At 42.6% G+C, this 21,253-nt stretch overlaps 2 protein-coding genes and 1 pseudogene across 2 annotated transcripts; 2 read left to right on the plus strand and 1 right to left on the minus strand.

The window, feature by feature from the left end:
• Positions 1-1,653: 1,653 nt before the first annotated feature.
• Slc10a1 (solute carrier family 10 member 1) lies at positions 1,654-17,800 on the minus strand. Its single transcript, XM_047538997.1, has 5 exons — positions 17,284-17,800; positions 9,866-10,076; positions 5,725-5,903; positions 3,999-4,195; positions 1,654-2,015 (listed from the first exon to the last, which is right to left on the minus strand). Exons 1-5 carry the CDS (start codon positions 17,637-17,639, stop codon positions 1,909-1,911), a joined length of 1,050 nt encoding a protein of 349 aa, XP_047394953.1. The 5' UTR covers positions 17,640-17,800; the 3' UTR covers positions 1,654-1,908.
• Positions 2,878-9,200, plus strand: LOC124976170 (adenosine 5'-monophosphoramidase HINT1-like; annotated as a pseudogene).
• On the plus strand, positions 11,947-12,224 carry LOC124976171 (40S ribosomal protein S29-like). The gene has a single exon (XM_047539003.1). It carries the CDS (start codon positions 11,962-11,964, stop codon positions 12,130-12,132), a length of 171 nt encoding a protein of 56 aa, XP_047394959.1. The 5' UTR covers positions 11,947-11,961; the 3' UTR covers positions 12,133-12,224.
• Positions 17,801-21,253: the final 3,453 nt, after the last annotated feature.

Below are 21,253 nucleotides of genomic sequence, written 5' to 3' on the forward strand. Positions count from 1 at the left end.
ATTTTTGGCTGCCCTATTCTTTCAGGAAGACGGAATTAGAAGTAGCAAGAAAAAAATCAGACTTTGCTATGCCCAAATATGTAGAAGTCAGGGCGTAGGAATCTCCTTCTGGGAGTAGATATGGAGAGTTTGATACTTTTGTGTAAAGACCCCTTCTCGCTGGTTTTAAGACTAGAACTTGGGACGTGAAATAATGTTAATACTTTTAGTAGGCTGAACCCGTGAAGTCATCTGTGGGTTTGTTCAAATCTGTGGTGGAAGCTAAAATTATAATTATAGTTTCAGTCTAAAGTAGTTGAATCAACCCTCTGCTCCCCTTGTACTCTTCAGTTGGACTCTCAGGGCATTATGGTTATATGTAACTGGATGTTTTACCAGTTAATATACTTTTATTCTTGCCCCCCACCCTTAAGTTAGGAAGTAGAGGCTTGTTACATTTAATGTTTACTACAAGTGTTGATGAGGGAATAAAATCCAACTTTAAAATGGCAGGTAACTGGGTTATGTTCCAAAAAAGGGAATTTGTTTGAATTTTAAGTTTTTGACTTGAGAAGTCATGAGTAGATTGAATGTAATACTGTAAAAAGGTTTCAGAACCAGCCTTCATGAGGGCATGATATTACCTTAGTATTGTGTTTATATTTCTGATACAATTATTTGAGAGTAATACATTTCAAGTTCAACCTTAAATCTTTCTCAAAAGCTAAACATAATTGTTTTTACGATCCTTTGTTCTAGGTAGCTGTGTATCCTAGCAGATGTTATCAGCTAGATATTAGAGGAAGCTGTTTGAACAGGTAGAATCTAAAAATTGCTAGGTAATAAATCTTAGAGGATGTTAGTTACCGTTATTGGTAATTCTCGTTCTGTTGTTGGGAGTACTCTTAATCCTGCATAAATGTACCCTAAGATTAGTAGTTTATGGTTTTAGTTGACCTGCTTGTAGTAGTATGAAATCCATGAATAATCAGTCTGGTGTTTTCTGCCAGATGCAAGTGTTAGTTGTTAATGCTTGTTCTCACATGATACCCAAAATGCTTAAATATCTTTAGAAGAGAAAATTTTTTAAATTTTTGAGTATTTCAGATTTTTGTTTGAATTGGGAATCCATTCTTGGCAGTAATTCGCAGTATCTCTCCAAGTTATTTGGGGTGCTTCATTCCACTGACCTGATGGAATAGATTGTTAATGAAATGCTGCTTTTTGCTTTACCTTGTTACAGCTTCTCACTACTGGTGGTCTTTAGATACCCTTCAAATATGCACATTTCATTATGAGTACAAATGCTACTTTGAGTTTGCCTTAATTGCTTTTGTGTTTTATCATGTCCACTTTTGCATTCTCAGCGTCATATATGACTATTCTCACAAAATTTAATCCAAATGATATCAAAGAGAACGGAATAGGATCTGTTCTGTTTGTAGGTTAGAACTTTAGTAGTATACTAATTCTGTAGTACTCTTTTTAGCGCATTTATTTCCTTTTGGGTCAAAAACTTTTGGAAAAGAGTTGGGTATTTGATTAATGGGTAAAAACATGCTATTTATCCATTAGCCCATAAATGGAGTTTTATATGCTAATCAGGCAATATTCTAGAGATCCAGGGCAACGGGCAGATTAGTTTTTGCCTTCATAGAGTTTACAATCATTGAATAAGTCTTTTATTTATTTATTTTTTTTAAAAACAAGTACAAGCAAGGGATAGATGGGGCTTCTTGGGTAGATGTCCCTTTGTCCTCCAGTCCAAACCCTGATTTTGCTGAAGTGAATCTTCTTTGCAAGAAATGAGGTTGCTTGGGAAGTGCTAGAGAAAGACAAACCTGGTATTTCATTTTTGTTGCTCTGTAGTTGATCACACTGGCTTTCTGAGTTGCCATCTGCCCAGAATCCGGGCTACTGTGGGAAGGGCTAGGCAGTGCGAGGGGAGCACTCTTCCTCTTTGTGGGCGCTATTTCCCAGAGCTCCTGGAATTGCTTCTTGAGTTGCAGCAGCTGTGTAGATCATTTTTGTTTTGTCTGTGAAGTCCAAAAAGGTTAAAGATGTGATGGGAGTACAACAGAATAATATAAACCTGTTTGTTTGGGAAAATAATAGCATCATACTTCTGAGGTTTGCTATATATGTTTACCATCTTATATTTAATTCCTCCTCTCATGATTCAAACTCTTGAGGACAAAGATTTACTTTTCTCCTCAATCTTCCTAATGGTACTTCATTACTAGTAATAAAATGCCTGTGGAATATCAAGTTTTCATCTCTTCACTTCTAGAAACTTCAAACATAAAATAATAGAAGCGAGTTTATGGAAATAAGGATGATTTACATTCTGGAGATAACAGGGCAGGGAAGATGAACTTCAGGGAATTCTTTTTTGTCCCATCTCTGTAAGGGTACAGGGGTCAAGAGTACAGGTCTTTCTGTGACACATTGTTTACTCTGAGAATTAAGTTGCTTGAAACCATTTGCTCCAAAGGGAGATTGCCACTGGGTTGGTCATCTTAGGCGTACTGTGAGGAAGTTTTTTTTTTTTTATATCTTGAGAGTATAGATCTATAGAATATTGCCCCTTAAAGGACATTTCTAGTCCTTCCTTGAACTAAAACTTTTAAGATTGGAGTTCATTTATGTAGGTGTTTCTCCCCTCCATTCTCTGATTGTTAAGGTGATTATCTTATTGGGCAAAAAAAATCTCTTGAGCTGTTGTAAAAAAAAAAGCTTCAGACTTAAGATTCTTTTCCACAACAGTAGTTTTGAATCAATGCTTGTAATGTGGTTCTGTAGTGTGGTCAGTCCTTTTGTTTTTGTTTTTGTTTTTTTTTTTTAGTTATGGGTGTACACAATTATTTTATTTTTTTATGTGGTGCTGAAGATTGAACCCAGGGCCTCATGCGTGCTAGGTGAGCGCTCTACCACTGAGCCATAATCCCAGCTCAGTCCTTATACTTTTTGGGTGTTGGAAAATCAAAGGTTATACTTTAAGCTAATTGCAAAGGGAAAGAATCTGCATTTGCTAGTATATAATATGAATTTTACCAGGGAAAATTGGGTATTTCTCTTTGGATATAAATCACAAGCTCCAGGGCAAGAAAAAATTCTTGGAGACTTCAGTGCTGTGTGAAAAATTAGGCAGCGGAAGGAATTGAGTTATTGGGAAAAATACAGTGATGTTGAGGGTTAAATAATTGAGATGCATTAGAAAGCAAGGTGTAGATTTCTGGTTTAAAGACATTTGTGGGCCAGGGTTATAGGTCAGTTTATAAGTTTGCTTAACATGTATTAGGCCCTCGGTAGTCCCCAGCATGGGAGTGGGGTGGCATTTGGGATTAAAATGCACTCTAGAAAGGGATTCTGTACTTTCTTGAAGTTTTATTACATTTTGGAGGTAATGAAACATACTGAACATTTTAAGGGATGCCATGTTAATTGAGCAGTGATCAGGTTAAAATATAAATTGTATTAATCAAGTTTATTGTGACGGTTACTGTTTAACAGGCTTGCACTTATTGTGTAACCAGGGTTAAATACTTGTTTTTGGGTTCTGGATATAAGGGCCGCATTGCTTTGATGTGTTTTCCCCACATGGGGGTGCCAGTGGTTCAAAGGATTCTGGCCTGGTTCCAGGAGCTAAAACCTAATCTTAAAAAATACAGAAACTTTTTGAACTCTTTAAGTAGAGACCTTTCCACCCAACTAATATCTTAGAACTGTCTCTGTCCAAGGCAGTTCTGTCCTATCTTCTCATACTGAATAATGGTCTCCCTGCTTAGATAAAGCAAGCCCACTTTGCACATCCATAGTTTGATCTTTCCACCTAGAAGGCAGGCAGAGCATTCAGAAGTAGCTTTGGCTCTTTAAGGTCTCTTGTATGTGTGCTACCTGCTTCTTTGTGACTTGATATCTAGAGATAAAGCCCTATTCTAAAATTCCTGTTAGAATTGTGTTTGTTGAAAGACTCAGTTGCAATATGGGAGCAGACCTTGAGGGGGATTAATACTTACCCTTGGGAGGCTTGATTTTTTCATAGCACCGAAAGATGATAATGAAGAGAAGCCCTTCACCAAGCTGGAAAATCATGTAGAGGAGAGGAAAGAAGAAAAGTGGTCCAATGACTTGAGGGGGAAAGGTCACCTTGAGGATGGTAGAACAGAGTTGAATGTTTTGGAATCCTGTCTCCATGCTGATGGTACGCCTGCATCTATATAGGTGAAGAAGACAAAACCACTACATAACACTCACAAGGGACTTGAGTGTGTGACTTCAGTTGCCCTCCCCAACTCCCAGATAAACTGGGACCCTTTGCAGTTCAAAGCAGGAAGAATGGGAGGAAACCAGATGTGTAGGGTGCACAATCATTTAAGAAAAGTCAAATCGATGTGTCTGATCCAACCCCATGGAGGATGGTGCCTAGAAGATTCATGAAGTTTTTCATGAAGTTTTTTGAGTACCATGGAAATTATCTGCTTTTGCAGGATTACAGAATTTAAATACGAGAAATTTTCTTGCTGCTGAGGGATGAAAGGAAGATGTCAATTGGTATCATTTGCTGGCTTGTTGGGCCAAGTCAGTAGGACAACATTTTCAGCAGGTGTAGTAGAAGGTAAATTATCTGAAATGCCCTGGGTTTTTCTAGCTCCAAGTTTGTGGCTTAGCTTTGAAACAACCCTAATTTGATTCAGTCCTTTTCTTTCTTGGGAAGATATTTTCGCAGTATTTGCTTTCCATTTTATGGATTAGAGAATGGACGTTTACATTTACACATGTTCAATGTGTTGAATTCCTAGTTTTTAAAAAATATCTTCTAAAAATCACATTTGTTATGAGGGAGGTTACTGTGATGACATTCAGTATTGTGGCCATTTACTGTGATATGCATCACTGGTCATTTACAGTCTTTTTGAAAATATTTATATATTTTAGTTGTAGGTGGGCACAATACCTTTATTTTATGTTTGTGGTAGTGCTAAGGATCAAACCCAGGGCCTAATGTGTGCTAGGTGAGTGTGCTACCACTGAGCCAAAACCCCAGCCCCCATTGACAGCCTTTTGTGTTATATCTATAGTAATTAGTATGACTTTTGAAATGGATAATTATTGTTTAAATTATATTTTGAAAATAATTGTTTTGTGTGTATGTGGGAGGGTGTGATGCTGATTAGATTTCTTCATAAGCATTTGTCCCCAAGGCTGAAAAGAGGGAAAATCCCTCTACTACTGTGTAGAGATGGGTGTCCTTGTTCCCACACCATGCTCTCAAAATTGTTCTCAAGTAGCAGATGTGTTTGTGAATTGGATGGGACTGTAACCGAAGTTCACAGTCACTTCAGCTCTGAGTGCCTCTTGGTAGATCTGTGACCCAGTTATGTCCTATTCAGGACCAAAGCCTAGGTATAGAGAAGGAAAAGTGGGAAAGGAGAGGAACATTTAGCCATGAAGCTTCCCAAGGCCATTAACTTGTAGGGAATTTATTAAGAGGTGGAATCTAGACTCTGGAGGGAGGGGTACTTTGCCATTAGCCGTTGCTGCTTGGATGATTAGATACCTTTGGTGTCTGGGTTTAATCTAGGCCTCTAACCCATTCAGTACTTCCCCTGCTTGATATTCTCAGTCCAGGGCTCTTTGTTCCTTCGGTGCCTTTGAACATACAGCTAGGAAAATGCTTTGCCCAGATTTTTTTTTTTTTATCTCCCCGTGCCAGGAATTGAACCCAGGGGCACTAATACCTACCGTGCTTTGAGACAGAAGAGAGCAGAAAGAATGTAGCCTAGCAGGAAGCCAATAAAAGGCATCAGGGAGGAGACGGTCAGCAGGTGTGGAGTCATGGCATACATGATGCTCTTGCCTGTGTTGATGATGGAGAGGGCTGTGACAGCCACAGCAATTAATAGAGTGATGATCGCTCCTCCCTGGACACAAGGACAAGAAGAAAAGTCACTGTGGGAGGTAGAAGGGATGGGGAAGCACAGATAGGGGTTGGGGGAAAAATAAAGTATACTTTTAGACTTAATGGTTTGTATGCTTGGAAGACAAACTTAACACTAGAACTCATCCACATGGCCTTTTTTGATCCTGTTCTGGATGGCACGTTTTCAGTGAACAGCTGTAGTTTCGAGGACTTGAGACTATTCAGGCCTCCTGTAAAAGTGGGTACTCTTTGGTTCAAAGTTATTGTATTTGGAGTCTCGTGCACCTTCCTATGTTACTGTCAGTGTTTGGTAGAATTTGTCGTACTTGTCTCAAATAGCCTCCATTATAGGCAGGGACTTTGTTGTCTTAAAATGAATATAACTTCTGGAAATGACTAGTCATGGAAAGAAAAGTTAGTGAAAAAAGGTAGTTGGGTGAGCCAGGTAGTACTGTTTTCAATAGCAAATCACATGCAACCATGAAGGAACAAGCCTGCTCTCTTGCAAGACTTGCAAATTTGGTATGAACAAAGTTACCAAAAGGAGGTTCCGGAATGTCTTGTGTAGCATCATCAGCACTGTGCAAGTTCATCTTGTCCCAGGAAGATGGACATGTGTGCTGCAAAGGCAACATGTACTTGGAACAATCAAAAGTTCTTGTTATAAAAAGTTATTTTCTTGGACTTCTCCCCTGGCCACCGCGCGGGAGGGAGGCCAAGATGGCAGATGAAATCGCCAAGGCTCAGGTCACCCAGCCTGGCAGCGACACCATCTTCGGGACAATCATCTGCAGGGAAATCCCCGCCAAAATAATTTTCAAGGATGACCAGTGTCTTGCTTTCCATGACTTTTTCCCCTCAAGCAACAACACATTTTCTGGTGATACCCAAGAGACATATAGCCCAGATTTCTGCTACAGATGATGATGAAAATCTTGGAAACTTAATGATTGTTGGCAAGACATTTGCTGCCTTTTGGGGCCTGAAGGGGTTATCAGATGGTGGTGATTGAAGGTGCAGAAGGTGGACAGTTGGTCTATCATGTTCATCTACATGTTCTTGGAGGTCAGCGGATGAATTGGCCTCCTGGCTAAGCTCATATTGGGGACAGTTTTCCCTTCTCTAGGCAATGATTATGTTGGCATTTTTCAATATGTCGAGCACATGATTATTTATGCCTGGGTCTGGAGGTATTAAGGAAATACTTTTAAACACCTATACATTAATAAAGATGTTGCATGGTTAAAAAAAAGTTTATTTTATGGTTGCATATTACTATTGAAAAATTTCAGTGGTGAATTTATGATGAAATTAGTGTTCAGGTTTTTCAGTCTATAGCATAAAAGGATGTCAGCTTTCAACATGCTCCAGAAATCAACACGTATATGTAAATTTAAGACTCTTATTTTCCAGGTAAAGGAATATATAGCAGACTTTTCTCAAATTTAGGTTTAATCCCCAGTGCTCAGAAAAAAAGAAAGGAAAAGGCAAAGGCTGAGTTTTTTTGTTTTTAAGTGGCTGTGTTCATCCTTTGTCATCCTATCCCATAAAGAGTGTAGTGAGTGCAAAACTGCTCACTTAACCCTTCTATGACCTTTTAAATTGAAATAAACCCAACTTCAAATAGCTGACTCTGGTCAAAGATATCTGCTTAAACTGTTCAGGCACTAGTTGGATTCCCTATTAAGTTTAGACCTGAGATGGACCAGCTCTCGTGGTGGAAAGATCCTGGGGACTTGGACTGAATACAGACAAGTAACTTACCAAAGAAACTTAAAGGGAGTCTCAAAAGAAGTGAAGGGAGGTGGTAAGAAAGCGGAAGAGCTCAGTCTCCAAAGCCAAGGGAGAAAGCTTTTTAGGAGGAAGTGGGCAAATGTGTAAAATTCTGCTGAAAGGTCAAGAAAGCGTTGAGCAACGTCTATTGGATTTGTCATAGTAGAGCGGGTGATCACTAAGATGCTGAGTGAATGGGAGACCAAGGAGAAGAAAGGTAACAGACTAATTGTTGAGGGTCTGGTTAGATATGAGAAGATTGTGGTAGTGTAGTAGAAATGGAAGGTGTTCTAGAGGAAGTAAATTAATGGGAATGAAGGAGAGCTTTCCTGAAACCTGACTGGAAAGAGGAGCAAAGGAGGTCTTAATTGGAATGAGAGGTTGGGTCCTACAAAATATCTGAGCAAGGGATTTCCCCCCGCCCCCCTAAAGATAGGGGAAATGAGGACCTTGATCAGAGCTGATTGTGAAGAAACAATACCAGAGACGTTTGAGAAATCAGGAGAGGGGAAGACTGTCAGAGGAGGGTGTATAATCAATAAAAGAGGCCCTCTGAGGAACAAGGGCAGAGAGGATAGGACCTGGAAGGTTCACTTCAGGTGATCAACCATGGACAGGAGGTAGAATAACAAACACTTCATGTTTTTCAACAGGTAAAACCTGCTGCCAAGCCTTGGCTTCCAAGCTGCATGCGCTGTAGACCACCCCTAAGCTTAGATCTAGGGACAGACAGAACAGGTCCCAAGGATGTGGGGAGGCATAGTTCTCCCTGAGGTCCAGAATGATCTGCAGGTCTTGGGGATGAATAATGAGTCAGAGAGGAGGCTGACGGGGACCAAGATAAAAAATGTTGGTGGAGGGCCCACAGCTGTGCTTTCAAGATTGTAGATTCTGAGATTCCTCTTGTGTGTTCTGTGACCACAATACTATAAATTCTCTGAAGTTTACTCACTTCATTCCATTCCATTCCTGAAATGCTGGGAGTACATCACCACCTGGCACCCTTTGCTATTTAAGTCAGTCAAGTTTGCCTCAGTGCCCTCTGAACTCTATTCAGACTTCTCTCAATCTTAGCTAACACCTACTTACTCTTTATGGTCTGGCTCAAACCTCTCCTCCAAGAAACCTCTGACCACCCCCAGCTCTCAAAAATTGCGTTTCCTTACGTTCTGCCAATACCTGTTATGCAGTTGTTGGGCCTTATTTCTCTCATGTCACTTTGTACAAATATCAAACTATGAAGACTTTACTCAGTATGCAGCATAAACTAGCATCTGGTGAGAGGAGGATAATGTAAACATTAAAGTAATGGTTATGGGAACTGGGGCATGGCTCAGTGGTAGAGCACTCGCCTCGCATGTGTGAGGCATTGGGTTTGATTCTTAACCACCACATATAAATAAATCTAAAGGTCCATCAACAACTGAAAACATTAAAAAATAATGGTTATGCCTTATACTTTTTTCCCCTCTAACTTCAAATGTATTCTTGGGCACCTTATGATCCCATGAAATATTAGGAGTACCAAGCTTATTTTGTTTTTTTTTTTTTTTGTACCAGGGATTGAACCCAGAGTTGCTTAACTACTGAGCCACATCCTCAGCCTTATTTATTTTTTTTTTATTTTGAGACACAGTCTTGCTGAGTTGCTGGGGCTGGCTCTGAACTTGCAGTCCTCATGCCTTAGCCTCCCAACCTGCTGGAATTACAGGTGTGTATGCCACTGCAGCGGTGGTTTTGTTTTGTTGTGTTTTGTTTTTTCTTCTCCTAATTAAGGAAACTGATGTGGTTTGCGTGAGTGTTTTCCTGAGGTCCATGTGTGATAGGCTTGGTTCCTAGGGTGGCATGAATGGGAAGTACTGTGGGCATACAGAGGTAGGGCTTTATGGGCGTTCCTTAGGTCCTTGGGATCATACTCTTGAAGGGGACTGGGAACCTGGCACCGTGCTTATGTGTGTGCTCTCTTCCACACCCACATTCTTCCTGTCTCAAAGACGTAAGCACTTGCTCCAATATTATTCCTGCCAATGACCATCCACCCTCACTGGAGGATAAGAACTACCTGATCTTGGACTTGAGCCTCCAAAAGTGTGAGCTGAAATAAACTGCTTTACTCCATAAGTAGCTTTGTGTGGTGTTATCGTTTCCTTCCCATGTTGCTCTCTTAAGACAGGGCTCCCACATTCTTACCTTCATGATATGGGGTACGTATTTTGGCCGTTTGGATTTGAGGATGATTCCTATGGTGCAAGGGATGAGAACCATGACCAATGATATAATGATGCCTATATAGGGCACCTTATCCTGCAGGCTGCCATCATAGATCCCTTTGGAGTAGATGTACAAGAGGAGAGGCATCAGACCCAGGGCAAAGAATGTGGAGCAGGTGGTCATCACAATGCTGAGTGGGAGACATAAGAGCAGAGGGAGCCCATTAACAGACTATTTGTGGAAGGAAGGTCTGCCGTGTGCGAGGCACTGCGCTAAGTGCTTTACAAACTGCTTCATTTCCTTAAGCAGTAAGCATACTATCTCCTTTTGGCTTTTAGGGAAGCTGATGAGTTGTGATTAGCCTCAACTCAGTTAAGTGACAGAATTTGAGTTCACTGTCCAACTTCATTAGTCCTATATGCTTCACTGAGAAAGGGACCATACCAATCCTATCTGTAATAGAACCTTTTTGCTTTGAGCATTCACCTTGTGCACGACCCATTTTGAATACAGCTGATTCCCATCACCCTGACTATCACATAGGATCATGGAAACCTGATAGAGTTGCTAAATGTCTGGCTTAGAGCCTAGGGATAGGGAATAGCCAGATGGAGTAGCTTTGTCCAACAGATAATTTGTATTAACAAGTGCATTTTACCTCTTGAGGAGTAAGACCATGAGTGGTCTTGGGGATAGGTGGCATGGGAGGAGACGCCCCCCGCCCCCCAAAAATATGGTATGATTAGAAGGACTGTAAGAAATAGGAGCAAATCAATAATTTGAAGGTTGTGGGGCAATAGAAGAGGCCCCAATTATTCAGAGTAAAGAAAAATTTCATAGATGCAGAACAACAAAATTCAGTGCTTTTAATTATTACACTAACAACATGGAAATTCCTGATTCTACAGTAAACATCATATTTGGTGGTGAAATAAGGACTTAATTTAACAAAAGGAAAAAATGGTATTCTCACTTTTATAATTATAAATTTATAGGTCCTCTTGCACAGCAAAACAAATAGAAATGTTAAGGATGGGAAAAGAAGAAAACTAATTTTTTTGCCAATAATAGGATTATTCATAGAGGAAAGTTTCCATTGTAACTAGTAAGAGAATCCATAAGTTTTTAAATACATTCATAATGTTAAAAAATGGAACCCAACATACTAATAACAAATAGGTAATTTTTTAAAAATGCCATTAGTTATATTCACAAAAACAAAAAAATTAGATCTAGAAGATGTAAGATCTGGGTGTTTTTTTTTTTTGTTTTTTTTTTTCCAAGATGTAAAATCTATAGAAGAAATAAAACTTCATAGATATGAAAAAAGGCCCAAGGCAAAGAAAAACTATACCATATTCATGGATGGGGAAGGTTGAATATTATTGTAAAAATGGTCTCTATAAATATAATGCAAATCTAGACAAAATTTCCCCAATTTTTTATTTTTATTGGATTGGTACTGGGGATTGAACTTGGGCACTCCACCACTGAGTTATGTTCCCAGTCCTTTTCCTAGTTTTACTTTTTATTTTGACACAGGATCTAAATTGTTGGGTTTGGCCTCAAACTTTCAATCCTGAAAACTCCCTCAGACTCCCTAGTTGCTGGGATTACATTATACCCAACTCAGAAAATTTTTTGGTAGACTTGAAAACTGATAAATTAAGGCGAACACATAAAAGGCAGCTGGGTGCAGTTACACACACCTCTAATCCCAGCAACTCAGGAGGCTGATGCTCATGAGTTCAAGGCCATGAGGCCCTGTTTCAGAAAATAAAAGGGGTGGGGGGATGTTTCTCAGCAGTAAAATGCCCCTGGATTCAATCCCCAGTAGGGGAGGCGGAGTAGAAAGGTAAGAGTAGCTAGCATCAATTTCAAGAATAATGTATGGGGGCACTGGGATTGTAACTCAGTGGTAGAGTACTTGCCTAGCACTTGTGAGGCACTGGGTTCAATCCTCAGCACCACATAAAAATTCACAAAAATAAAGGTATTGTGTCCATCTACAACTAAAAAAATGTTTAAAAAATAATGTAGGGGGCCTTTTGCCTGGTTGCACCCTTGAAAGCGACATGGGTCACCAACAGCTCTACTGGAGCCACCCGCGAAAATTCGGCCAGGGTTCTCGCTCTTGCTGCGTATGCTCAAACCGGCACGGTCTGATCCGGAAATACGGCCTTAACATGTGCCGGCAGTGTTTCCGTCAGTACGCGAAGGATATAGGCTTCATTAAGTTGGACTAAGTGATCTTCCTCGAATGGATTGCCCAAGACAGCCTCCTAATGAAAGAACATGCTAGTTCTTTGTACATAAAATAAAATTCTAAAAACTTAAACAACAACAACAAAAAAAAAAATGTAGGGGGAGTTAACATTTCAGATATTGAGACTCATAAGTTGATTGTAATTAGGAAAATGTGGTCCTGGGGCAAGGCTAGCCATATCAACCAATAAGATTTCAAATACAAACACATTTAATGAGAGAGGAGGCATTATATAATTACTGGGAAAAATTCAGTGGTGCTGGGAATTTATTCATGTGGAAAGATAGATCACCCACACATAAAAATAAATCCTAGTTTGAAGATCTCTGCACAAAAAGCAATAATTTAAACTTTTCAAAGAAAATAGAGAACCTGTCACTTTGCAGATAACAGGCAGTTTCTTAAACCCAGAAATTTAAATGGTCAAGAAAAAATAGTGGTAAATTTGACTAAATGAGAATAAGCAGTCTGTAAGATATCATTATCAAAGTGTAAATATAAGCCCCATGCAGTGAATAGACTGTTTCACCATATACAAATGACTTTGATAATTAAAAAATACACTAAAACAATCCCACAGATAAACAAAGCCCATAACATTTCCAGGGGAGGATACAAAAATGATCAGTAAATAGATGAAAAGCTGCCAGGTCTCCCATGAAATGCAACTTAAAATCATTCATGAGTTGGCAATACTTTAATAAAAGTCTGATAATTCCAAACATAAATATAGGGAGAAACAGGGATCCTTATGAAGTATGAAGTAGAGCAACTACATTTGCTGAAGAACTGAGTCCATGGTTCAGCAACAGGCTTGCTTTTATTTCATATGCACTCACCTGGGAGCAAGGGACCATCCACAAGACTGCACTCATGGAGTGGATGAAATCTGCAGATATGACTGACCACAGAATGGATCAAGTCAAGCAAGTTATACAGCAGTTCAAATGCATGTAGTTATTTTACATACATGCCTGTTTCTTGAAACAAGTTTCTTGAAACAAATGATGACAGTATAAAATTTAAAACATGCAAATATGGCAGTATGTTTTATTATGGATGTATACGTGTGATAATAGTTTATAAAGATCCCAGGAAATGCAGAACACCAAATCCCAGGAGGTGTTTCCTTTGGAGAACAAGAGAATGAGATGGGGGAGGGGCATGCGGGGACTTCAGTGCTGGTTATTGATTTTTGTAAAAGAATAACTTGCATCTAGTATGTTTGCTTTGCTGTTCTAGAGTAGAAAAGTCATGCTTACTTTGGCTTGGCATGTCAGTTTTGAAGTTTGCTCTGGGACTTGCTGTACCTTATCCTCATGGGTGTGTGAGGGACATGTTCCCAGACCTTGGGGTACTTCCTCCATGTGCACAGAGACATCCATCTTCTAACCTGCTGGTTTCTGTGGCTGTTGTGATCCTCAGTTTACCTTGAGGGACACGGATGGGAGATAACTTCCAGACTGTAGTTTCCACAATGATAACATTGTGGACTGGCTGCCTTTTGGGAAAAAGGTACATTTGACTTTTCCTTTTTCCTTCCTGCTTAAGCTCTCAGAACACTGCATAGTCCCTGCTTTGTAAATCTGTACACCATGTTCAAGAATCTGGTTTTGAGCTTCTGTCAATGGAGAGCTCAGAGGCAGAAGCTGAGGGAGATGTAAGGGAACCCACCAGTCCTACGATGAAGAGAGAAACTTTCAGGAACCCCAGTGGCTTCCATGTTGTCCTGGTTAGTCTTCCTACCTCATGTGGGGAGACCTGTGGGAATCCTTGGCTTTTGTCCAAGCCTGCTGCCCTACTGCCATTTCTCTAATCTCCACTGTGGGCCCTGTGGGTTGAGGGACAGCAAGGACAGTCAAAAGAGATCAGTTCCTGCTGGCATTCTGTTCTCTGTTCTGGACAACCAAGTTCATTTCAACTTGGAGGGCATTTTCTCTTGCCTCTGTGACCTCTAAGAAGGAACTGTCTCAAGGAATCTGCCTGGTGGCCTGGCCTAAGACTCACTCCAGCAGGAGGCAGAATAACCGGAGAGATCCCTGAACTGGTTCTAGACACAAATTTCCCACAATTTGGGGGAAACCTATGGCAGTTTTCCAGACTTCTGCTTCCTCATAAGTAAACTGAAATCAGTGTCTTACTGATTCCTCCTGACTCTAAGGGGGACATAGTAGTGTTGTGCTGAGGGAGTGCTCTCAAATTGGCTTTGAAGCTACATCTGGTCCTTAGACACACATTGTTTAGTTTGTACAATCTTTCAGACAAATTTTAATAAGTTGCTGATGTTTAAAAATTTGGAGATTCCATGTTAAAATGGAGATTCTACCTTCTCTAGTAAAGCAGGAAGCTGTGACAGCAGTAGGCCTAGTTCCCACAGGCTTACTTCTCAGCAGAGGGGCCTGGGCCTTTGAGGCTGGCAGGTCAACAGCCATCCTTTTTATAGACATGCTGGCCCTGAAGATATTTGAACCAGAGCACAGGCTGAACTTTCAGTAAAGGTATTAGCTTCTCTAAGACTGAAGTTTTTTCATCTTCATATGTGGCCAGTTACAGCAGCCCCACCCAGGCACTGAGGATCTCAAGTACTTACCCGGTGTTTAGTGCAGATTTTTATTTTATTATTACTGTCACTGTCATTATAAAAGATGTAACCATTTGTCCCAGATGAACTCAAATTGAAATTTGAAGTCTGGCAGCACATAATCACAGATGGCAAGATTCATGCTCCACCAGTGGGGTCTAAGGTTTAATGGGCATGTGAGGTTTGTTTATGGGTAAGGGACTTTATGACAGAAGGTGGCAGTCCCAGTGGAGTGTTATCTCTCCTGGGGTCTAGGGAGAAGTGACAGTCTCCAGGTGCCTGGACAAGGAGGCTGAGCAGGAAAGCAGAAGGGATCATGTTCTTGAGTCACTGGAGGCTTGTCCTGTGGGGCTCTCAAATCACAGAAGTGCAGGTCTTGTTGGAAAGGCCTCATTAGCATCCACTGGCTGATGAGGCTGGGACATCTGGTCACTCACATTTTAAAAACCCATCCCTTGTCTTTCATACCATCACCTCTGCATCTCCCATAGTTACATAAATCCCTCTCAGCCGCCCTTCCCACATCTGATTTTTGCATTCTTTCTAAGGTACTTAAGGTATAGTCTGGGTTTCTTGGGACACAGAAGCTGCAGCAGGTTTTGTTCATAGGCCAGATCAAAGACCATTGGCTTGTTTTGCAGCAAGAAGGTTTGCATTCGGCAGAGGGAACAATTTCCTCATTGTGAGGTTGTTGAACATCAAAATATATTCCCAAGGGAACCTTGTACAAGTGGAATCCCCTCTGTCTCTCTCCCTATCCACTACCTCAGCGAGGGTTGAATTGTGGTAGAGTCCAGGGCCTCTCAGAGTACAGGTCTTGGTAAACTTGCTCTAGGCTTTTTCATTTAAAAATCTGTCCCGAAGAGGGCTGGAGGTGTAGCTCAGTGGTAGAGTGCTTGCCTAGCATGCCCAAGGCCTGGGGTTCAATCCCTAGCATGACTAAAAATAAATAAATAAAATTTAAAAATCTGTTCCATAGGCTGAGGACAGTTCAGTAGTAGGTACTTGCCTACCATATACATAGCCCTGGGTTTGATTGCCAGCACAGCAACAAAAAATACAAAAACACAACTGTCCTAGTGTCACTCTGCATTTCCTGGGGGAAATTCTTTACTTGGTTAGTTTTTTTGGTTTTGGTAGTGGGGATTGAACACAGGGCCTCACGTATGCTCAGCAAGAGCTCTACCACTGAGCTGTACCCCAGCCCATCTTGGTTAGTTTTCTTAGTAAAGTTCAGTCAAGGGCAGGGTGCTCACAGACACAAGCAGGTGGACTCTAAATTTGGCTGTTTTACCTGGCATTGTACAATGTCTCCACTGAGGACTGAATCAGAGGGAACTGGCTTGAGACTCAGACTTAGATAAAAGAGAAGAGCTTCTGCTACTGAGCTTCTTTGGCCCAGCACTGGCTGCTGGTCTGAGATGGCCTCCTCTGGAAGGTGCTTAAAGACTAGAGTTCCATCTGTTTGGAAGGACAGGTACTCAGCCAGCCCCCTGTGCCTTCTAAGAGAAGGCCCTGCTGACTTCTGTACCAGTGAGGCTGAGGTGGAGCCTGGCACAACCTGGGCAGGCACTGGGAAGTCACATTCCACCATACCTGGTTGTGCCTTTGCCTGAAAGTGTCAGTTCATCAGGTAGGGGGATGAGGGATTTTCTCTTCTCTTCTCTTTTTCCTTTTCTTTTCTTACTTTTTTGGTGTTGGTTCTGGGGATTGAACCCAGAGGTGCTCTCCCACTGAGTTACATCCCCAGCCCTTTTTGTTTATTTGTTTTTTTAAAAAATATTTTTAGTTGTAGATGGACACATTTCCTTTATTATTATTTTTTACTTATATGCAGTACTGAGGCTCAAACCCAGTGCCTCATATGTGCTAGGTTAGCGCTCTACCACCGAGCCACAACTCCAGCCCCTGTTTATTTGTTTTTATTTTGAGACAGGATCTGAGGTTGACCTTGAACTTGAGATCCTCCTGCCTAAGCCTGTGGAGTTTCTGGCATTAGAGGTGTGTCCCCCCCATGCCTGGCTTCTGGGATGATGGATCTTTAAAAGAAGATATCTCAGATGCTCAGATACTTGGGAACACATTTGGAATTCTTATCTGCTCTGCAGGAATTTGAAGGGGTTTTTTGGTGCCAAGTCACCTTGATCTCCCTGGCAATGTTTATTGCACCTCCTTTTAGATCTTCAGTTTCAGAGCTGACAACTTGCCCCTGCCAGTTAGGTTGGTGCAGTTCTTCAGAGGCTCTTTGGTGGAAATCAGTGCTCCTTTAAGATAATCCTTGTGCCCTGCTTGAGATACCTCTGGGAGTGCAGAGGTTTGGGAATAATCCTCGACCAGCTTAGCCCTTTGGCCTGGTGCTTAAACCAAGGTGGACCCCAGTCCCTGCCCCAAGCCCAGCATAAGCTCTTAACAACAAATGCCATGACCCTCCCCATAACGTCCACAACCCCCCTCCCACCCTCTCCTGGTTTTAGCCAGGCTCTTCCCCTTCATTGTGACATCCTACAATGGCTCTGTCCCATGCTGCTCCCTCCTCAGCCCTAGTCCTACCTGAGGTTCATGTCCCCCTTCACAGCCAGACTGAAGATGTTGGACAGGTTCCCTCCAGGTGAGCAGCCACAAATCAGGATGGCAAGTGCCTCAATGTTGTTCAACCGGAAGACCTTCCCCAGCAAAAAAGCAGTGAGGGGCATGATGCCATACTGGGCCACCATGGCGATGACCAGCCCCTTAGGCTTCCACAAGTGAGCCTTGATCTTGCTGAACTCCATGGTGCAGCCCAAAGAGAGCATGATGAGGAGCAGCATGATCACCAGGAGGATGCTCAGCGCCCGGTCCGTGGGGCGCTTGCCGAAGTTGGGCGGCAGGGAGAAGTTGAAGGGAACAGACACGTTGTGCACCTCCATCCTCCTGGGAGGCAGCAGAAGACCACCCTCGCTCCCCAATGCCTCCCTTTCTGCCTCCCTTCCAGTCCTTGCCGGATGCCTTCTTTAATCACCTCTTGGGACAGAGTTTCTGGGCAAAATGTAGCTCTGGGCAAATAGGAAGATGATGCAACTCGTGGAGCTGTTCCCCTGGTGTGACTCCACAGGGAAGAGAGCCCAGAGCCTTATCTGCCTGGCCTCCCCTCCTCTCCCAAGTGCCCTGACCTCTGCTGCTTCAGATGCCACTCAAACACCTCCCTTACCACTTGGCTGCTGTTGGGACTGAGGGCCTTTTTCTCGTCTTGGCCCTCCACTGAGCACGGCTTACAGTATTCTGTCCCTGGGAACCATTCCTGGGCCAGCACCAACCCAGGGCCAGCCTTGTGTCTTCCCTGTGGCTCCTGTTTCCAGCTGAGCAGTTGGGGAAGGTGTCCTCCCCATGCCCAGCAGGTTGCCATTTGTGTTACCTTTGGTTCCTGAATGGAGGTAATATAGCCTAAGGGGCTGTGGGACAGGGTAGGGGCAGGTGGTATTACTGGCCTCCAGGACAGGATGTGTCCATGACCTTCCTCTTGGCAGACAAGGATGTTGTGTCCTTCTTGCCTGTGTCTTATCCCCTGGACTGTGCGGGTCCTGGGGGAACACTGACATCCCCTGCGATGCAGTGCTTACTTCGGAGGAGAGAACCTGCTGGGATAGCAGACAGGCTCTTGGAAGCTTGGAGACTCTTTCCCTACAGGGACAGCTCCCTGCTTGGGACACTACTCTGTGCCTGAGGCGCCCCATCGCTTGGGAAATTGCTGAGAAAAAAGCAGGAGTGCACAGTCTTTTCTTTCTGATTTCCTGATGCTCTGCTTTTGCACTGGGTCTGTGTGTCTCAGCAGAAAGAGACAGGCGTGGCCATCTGACCCTCACACCTTCCATCCTTGCTGAAGGGGTGGGACAGGAGCCGTCCTTCAGAGATACTTGTAGTTTTCTATTTATTGAAACAGGTGATTAGGCTTAGTGTATAGGATTCCACAGGGCAGACAAGGGACCAGGGTGTGAACCACCATGAGGTGGGATGGTGACAGATTTTTGGCTTGGTGTGAGGAATTACTTGAAACTCACAGCTCTTTGACAATGGCCTTGGAGGCCTCTGGAATTCTGCGTAGACAAACGAAGGACAACAGGTTTCATATCCATTGCATCAGGTCCACAAGGAGGCTGCTTCTTGGAGTTGTGCAGTGCACAGAATGCATACTGTGGCCCAGGGTGGCATGTGCTTGAAAGCCATTTCCCTCTTAGTCTCTGACATTAATGATTTCCTGATGCTAGAGTTGAACTGGTCTCAAGGGAAGGGAAGGCAGAGGGCTGATGGGGATGTGTGGTGCCTGGAGGGTGGTGGGACAGGGAGCCCAAAGGAGGCTGCTTTCTTCTAGCAAGACAGGAGAACTGCCCCTCCCCTCAGAGTTGCTTGGGGAGGACTATCGATCGTCAGCTGAGTGAGGGCACTGTAGAAGGATAAAAACCATGTAATCCGTTATCCTGCCTTGGGGACCATATGGTCCACATGGGGCCATGGGTGGACAGATGATACGCATGCAAAGCAGAAGATGGGGGCCACATATGCAGTTGTGCAGGCTTTGCCCACCCAGTGCAGGGCTTGGCATTTGCACAGATGTCCTGTGCGACCTTACACGACCCTGAGGCCAAAGAAAGACAGTATTCACATATCTGCTGATGCCTAAGGGGGCGAGGAGTGATCCATCAGTTATCTGTTAACGAACAACCTTGGGGTATGTCTATTGCTCATAGTGTACATATAAAAAGAGCAGGGATCTCATTAATATATCTACAAACTGGATTCTAGTATCTAGTGTCCACTAACAGTTCCTCTTTGCCTATTCTCAGAATCACAAAGTTCTCCTACCTCTTGCTGTGACCTTTGCCCTTTGGGAAACACCTTCTTTCCCTGGTCACCCTTCTTTCTACTCCTCTCCTACCAACTCTGTTCCTAGCAATGTGCCTTTGCAGAGAATGGGAAAATCTCTTCTAAGAAGCCTCCTTCCTTTTCTCCATATGCCCTCTGTATCTACTCTGATTTCATAAAATTTAGGAGGCAGGGTGAGCTCTTTCTTATGTTATATGAATACATACACAGACACTGATTTAATTTCTTATTTAGTCCTCATAAGAATGTCATGAGGTAGTTACTATAACTAGTCTTGTTTTATAGATGAAGAGGGAAAGGCTCAGAGACATTATTTAATCTGCCCAATCCACACAACTGGGTGGTAGACCTGGTATTCACACCCAGCCTGGCTCCATGCCCACCTGCTCTGCTCCTTTGCTGTGATCTTTGTTCCACCTCATCTTATCTCCCTACCTCCTTGCTTTTGTCAGGGAGGGGGTACCAGGGATGGAACCCAGTGGTACTTAAGCACTGAGCAACATCCTAGTTCTTTTTTTATTTTTTATTTTGAGACAGGGTATTGCTTTTACAAAAACTTTTTTGGTGTAGATGGACACAATACCTTTATTTAATTTATTTTTTTGTATGTGGTGCTGAGGATCAAACCCAGTTGTCTCACACATACTAGGCAAGCGCTCTGCCACTGAGGTACAGTCCTAGCCCAGTTACCTTGCTTTTTGAGATCTGAGAATTTGACTGGAAAAGTCCCTCTGATTACATATTTGTTCCACATGAACCTGGCCTGCTCCTTTCATGCAACATGTCATCAAGCAATTTCATGGGGGTAGTGGTGACCGAGTGAATATATATAGTGGCTTGAGTTTCAGCTTTGGCAAAATGGAACTATCTTCCCATATCCGGCAGCCACCATGATGTCGGTGCCCAAGAAGAACCAAGCTGCTGCTTCTGAACCCCTTTTTAAGGAGGGCATGATGGTAGCCAGAAAGAATGTCCATATTCCTATGCCTGGAGCTGGCAGACAGGAATGTGCCCGGCCTACACGTCATGAAGGCCACATGGTCTGTCTGATCTCAAGGCTACAGGTACTTACCAGAAAGGTGTCATGTATGTCCACAATGACCTCCACTGCCCCTGAGATCTTGCCTACACCCTGGCAGGGCTTAGCCAAAGTTCTGGAGGGTGAATGACCCACAAGAACCTGCAAGCGGGGAGTTCAGCAGAGATACCTACAGACGAGTGCCATGTCCTCTTGCTGAACATAAGAAAGCTGAAGCTGGGTCTGGGACAGCAGCTGAGCTCCCGTTCAGAAGAGAATTTGGTTGTAAAAAATGGCATGGTATTGGCACCAAAACAGACACGTAGACCAATGGTACAAAATAGGAGACACAGAGACAAACCCACATAAATATGGTTATCTCATACTAAACAAAGGTGCCAAAAATATACATTGGAAAAAAGATAGCCTGTTTAACAAGTGGTGCTGGGAAAATTGGAAATCCAAATGAAAGTAAACCTGCACAAAAATCAACCAAAGTGAATCAAACACTTAGGCACTAGAATAGAGATCCTGTGCCAATAGAAAAAAACACAGGCCCAAATCTTCATCATGTCTGTTTAGGACCTGACTTCCTTAACGAGACTCCTAAAGTGCAAGAAGTAAAATCAAGAATCAATAAATGAG

This window comes from Sciurus carolinensis, chromosome 2 (assembly GCF_902686445.1).
Source record: "Sciurus carolinensis chromosome 2, mSciCar1.2, whole genome shotgun sequence".
Taxonomy (NCBI): domain Eukaryota; kingdom Metazoa; phylum Chordata; class Mammalia; order Rodentia; family Sciuridae; genus Sciurus; species Sciurus carolinensis.

Bases quoted from the DNA above. Each gene is read 5' to 3' on its own strand.
- Slc10a1 (XM_047538997.1), bottom strand. From the start codon at position 17,639: ATGGAGGTGCACAACGTGTCTGTTCCCTTCAACTTCTCCCTGCCGCCC. The intron at 5,904-9,865 runs GTAAGAATGTGG...CCTTGTGTCCAG, and splicing joins ACGTACCCCATATCATGAAG to GGAGGAGCGATCATCACTCT. The intron at 4,196-5,724 runs GTAGGTATTAGT...TCACCTATATAG, and splicing joins CTCTTCTGTCTCAAAGCACG to ATGCAGGCGTACCATCAGCA.
- LOC124976171 (XM_047539003.1), top strand. From the start codon at position 11,962: ATGGGTCACCAACAGCTCTACTGGAGCCACCCGCGAAAATTCGGCCAG.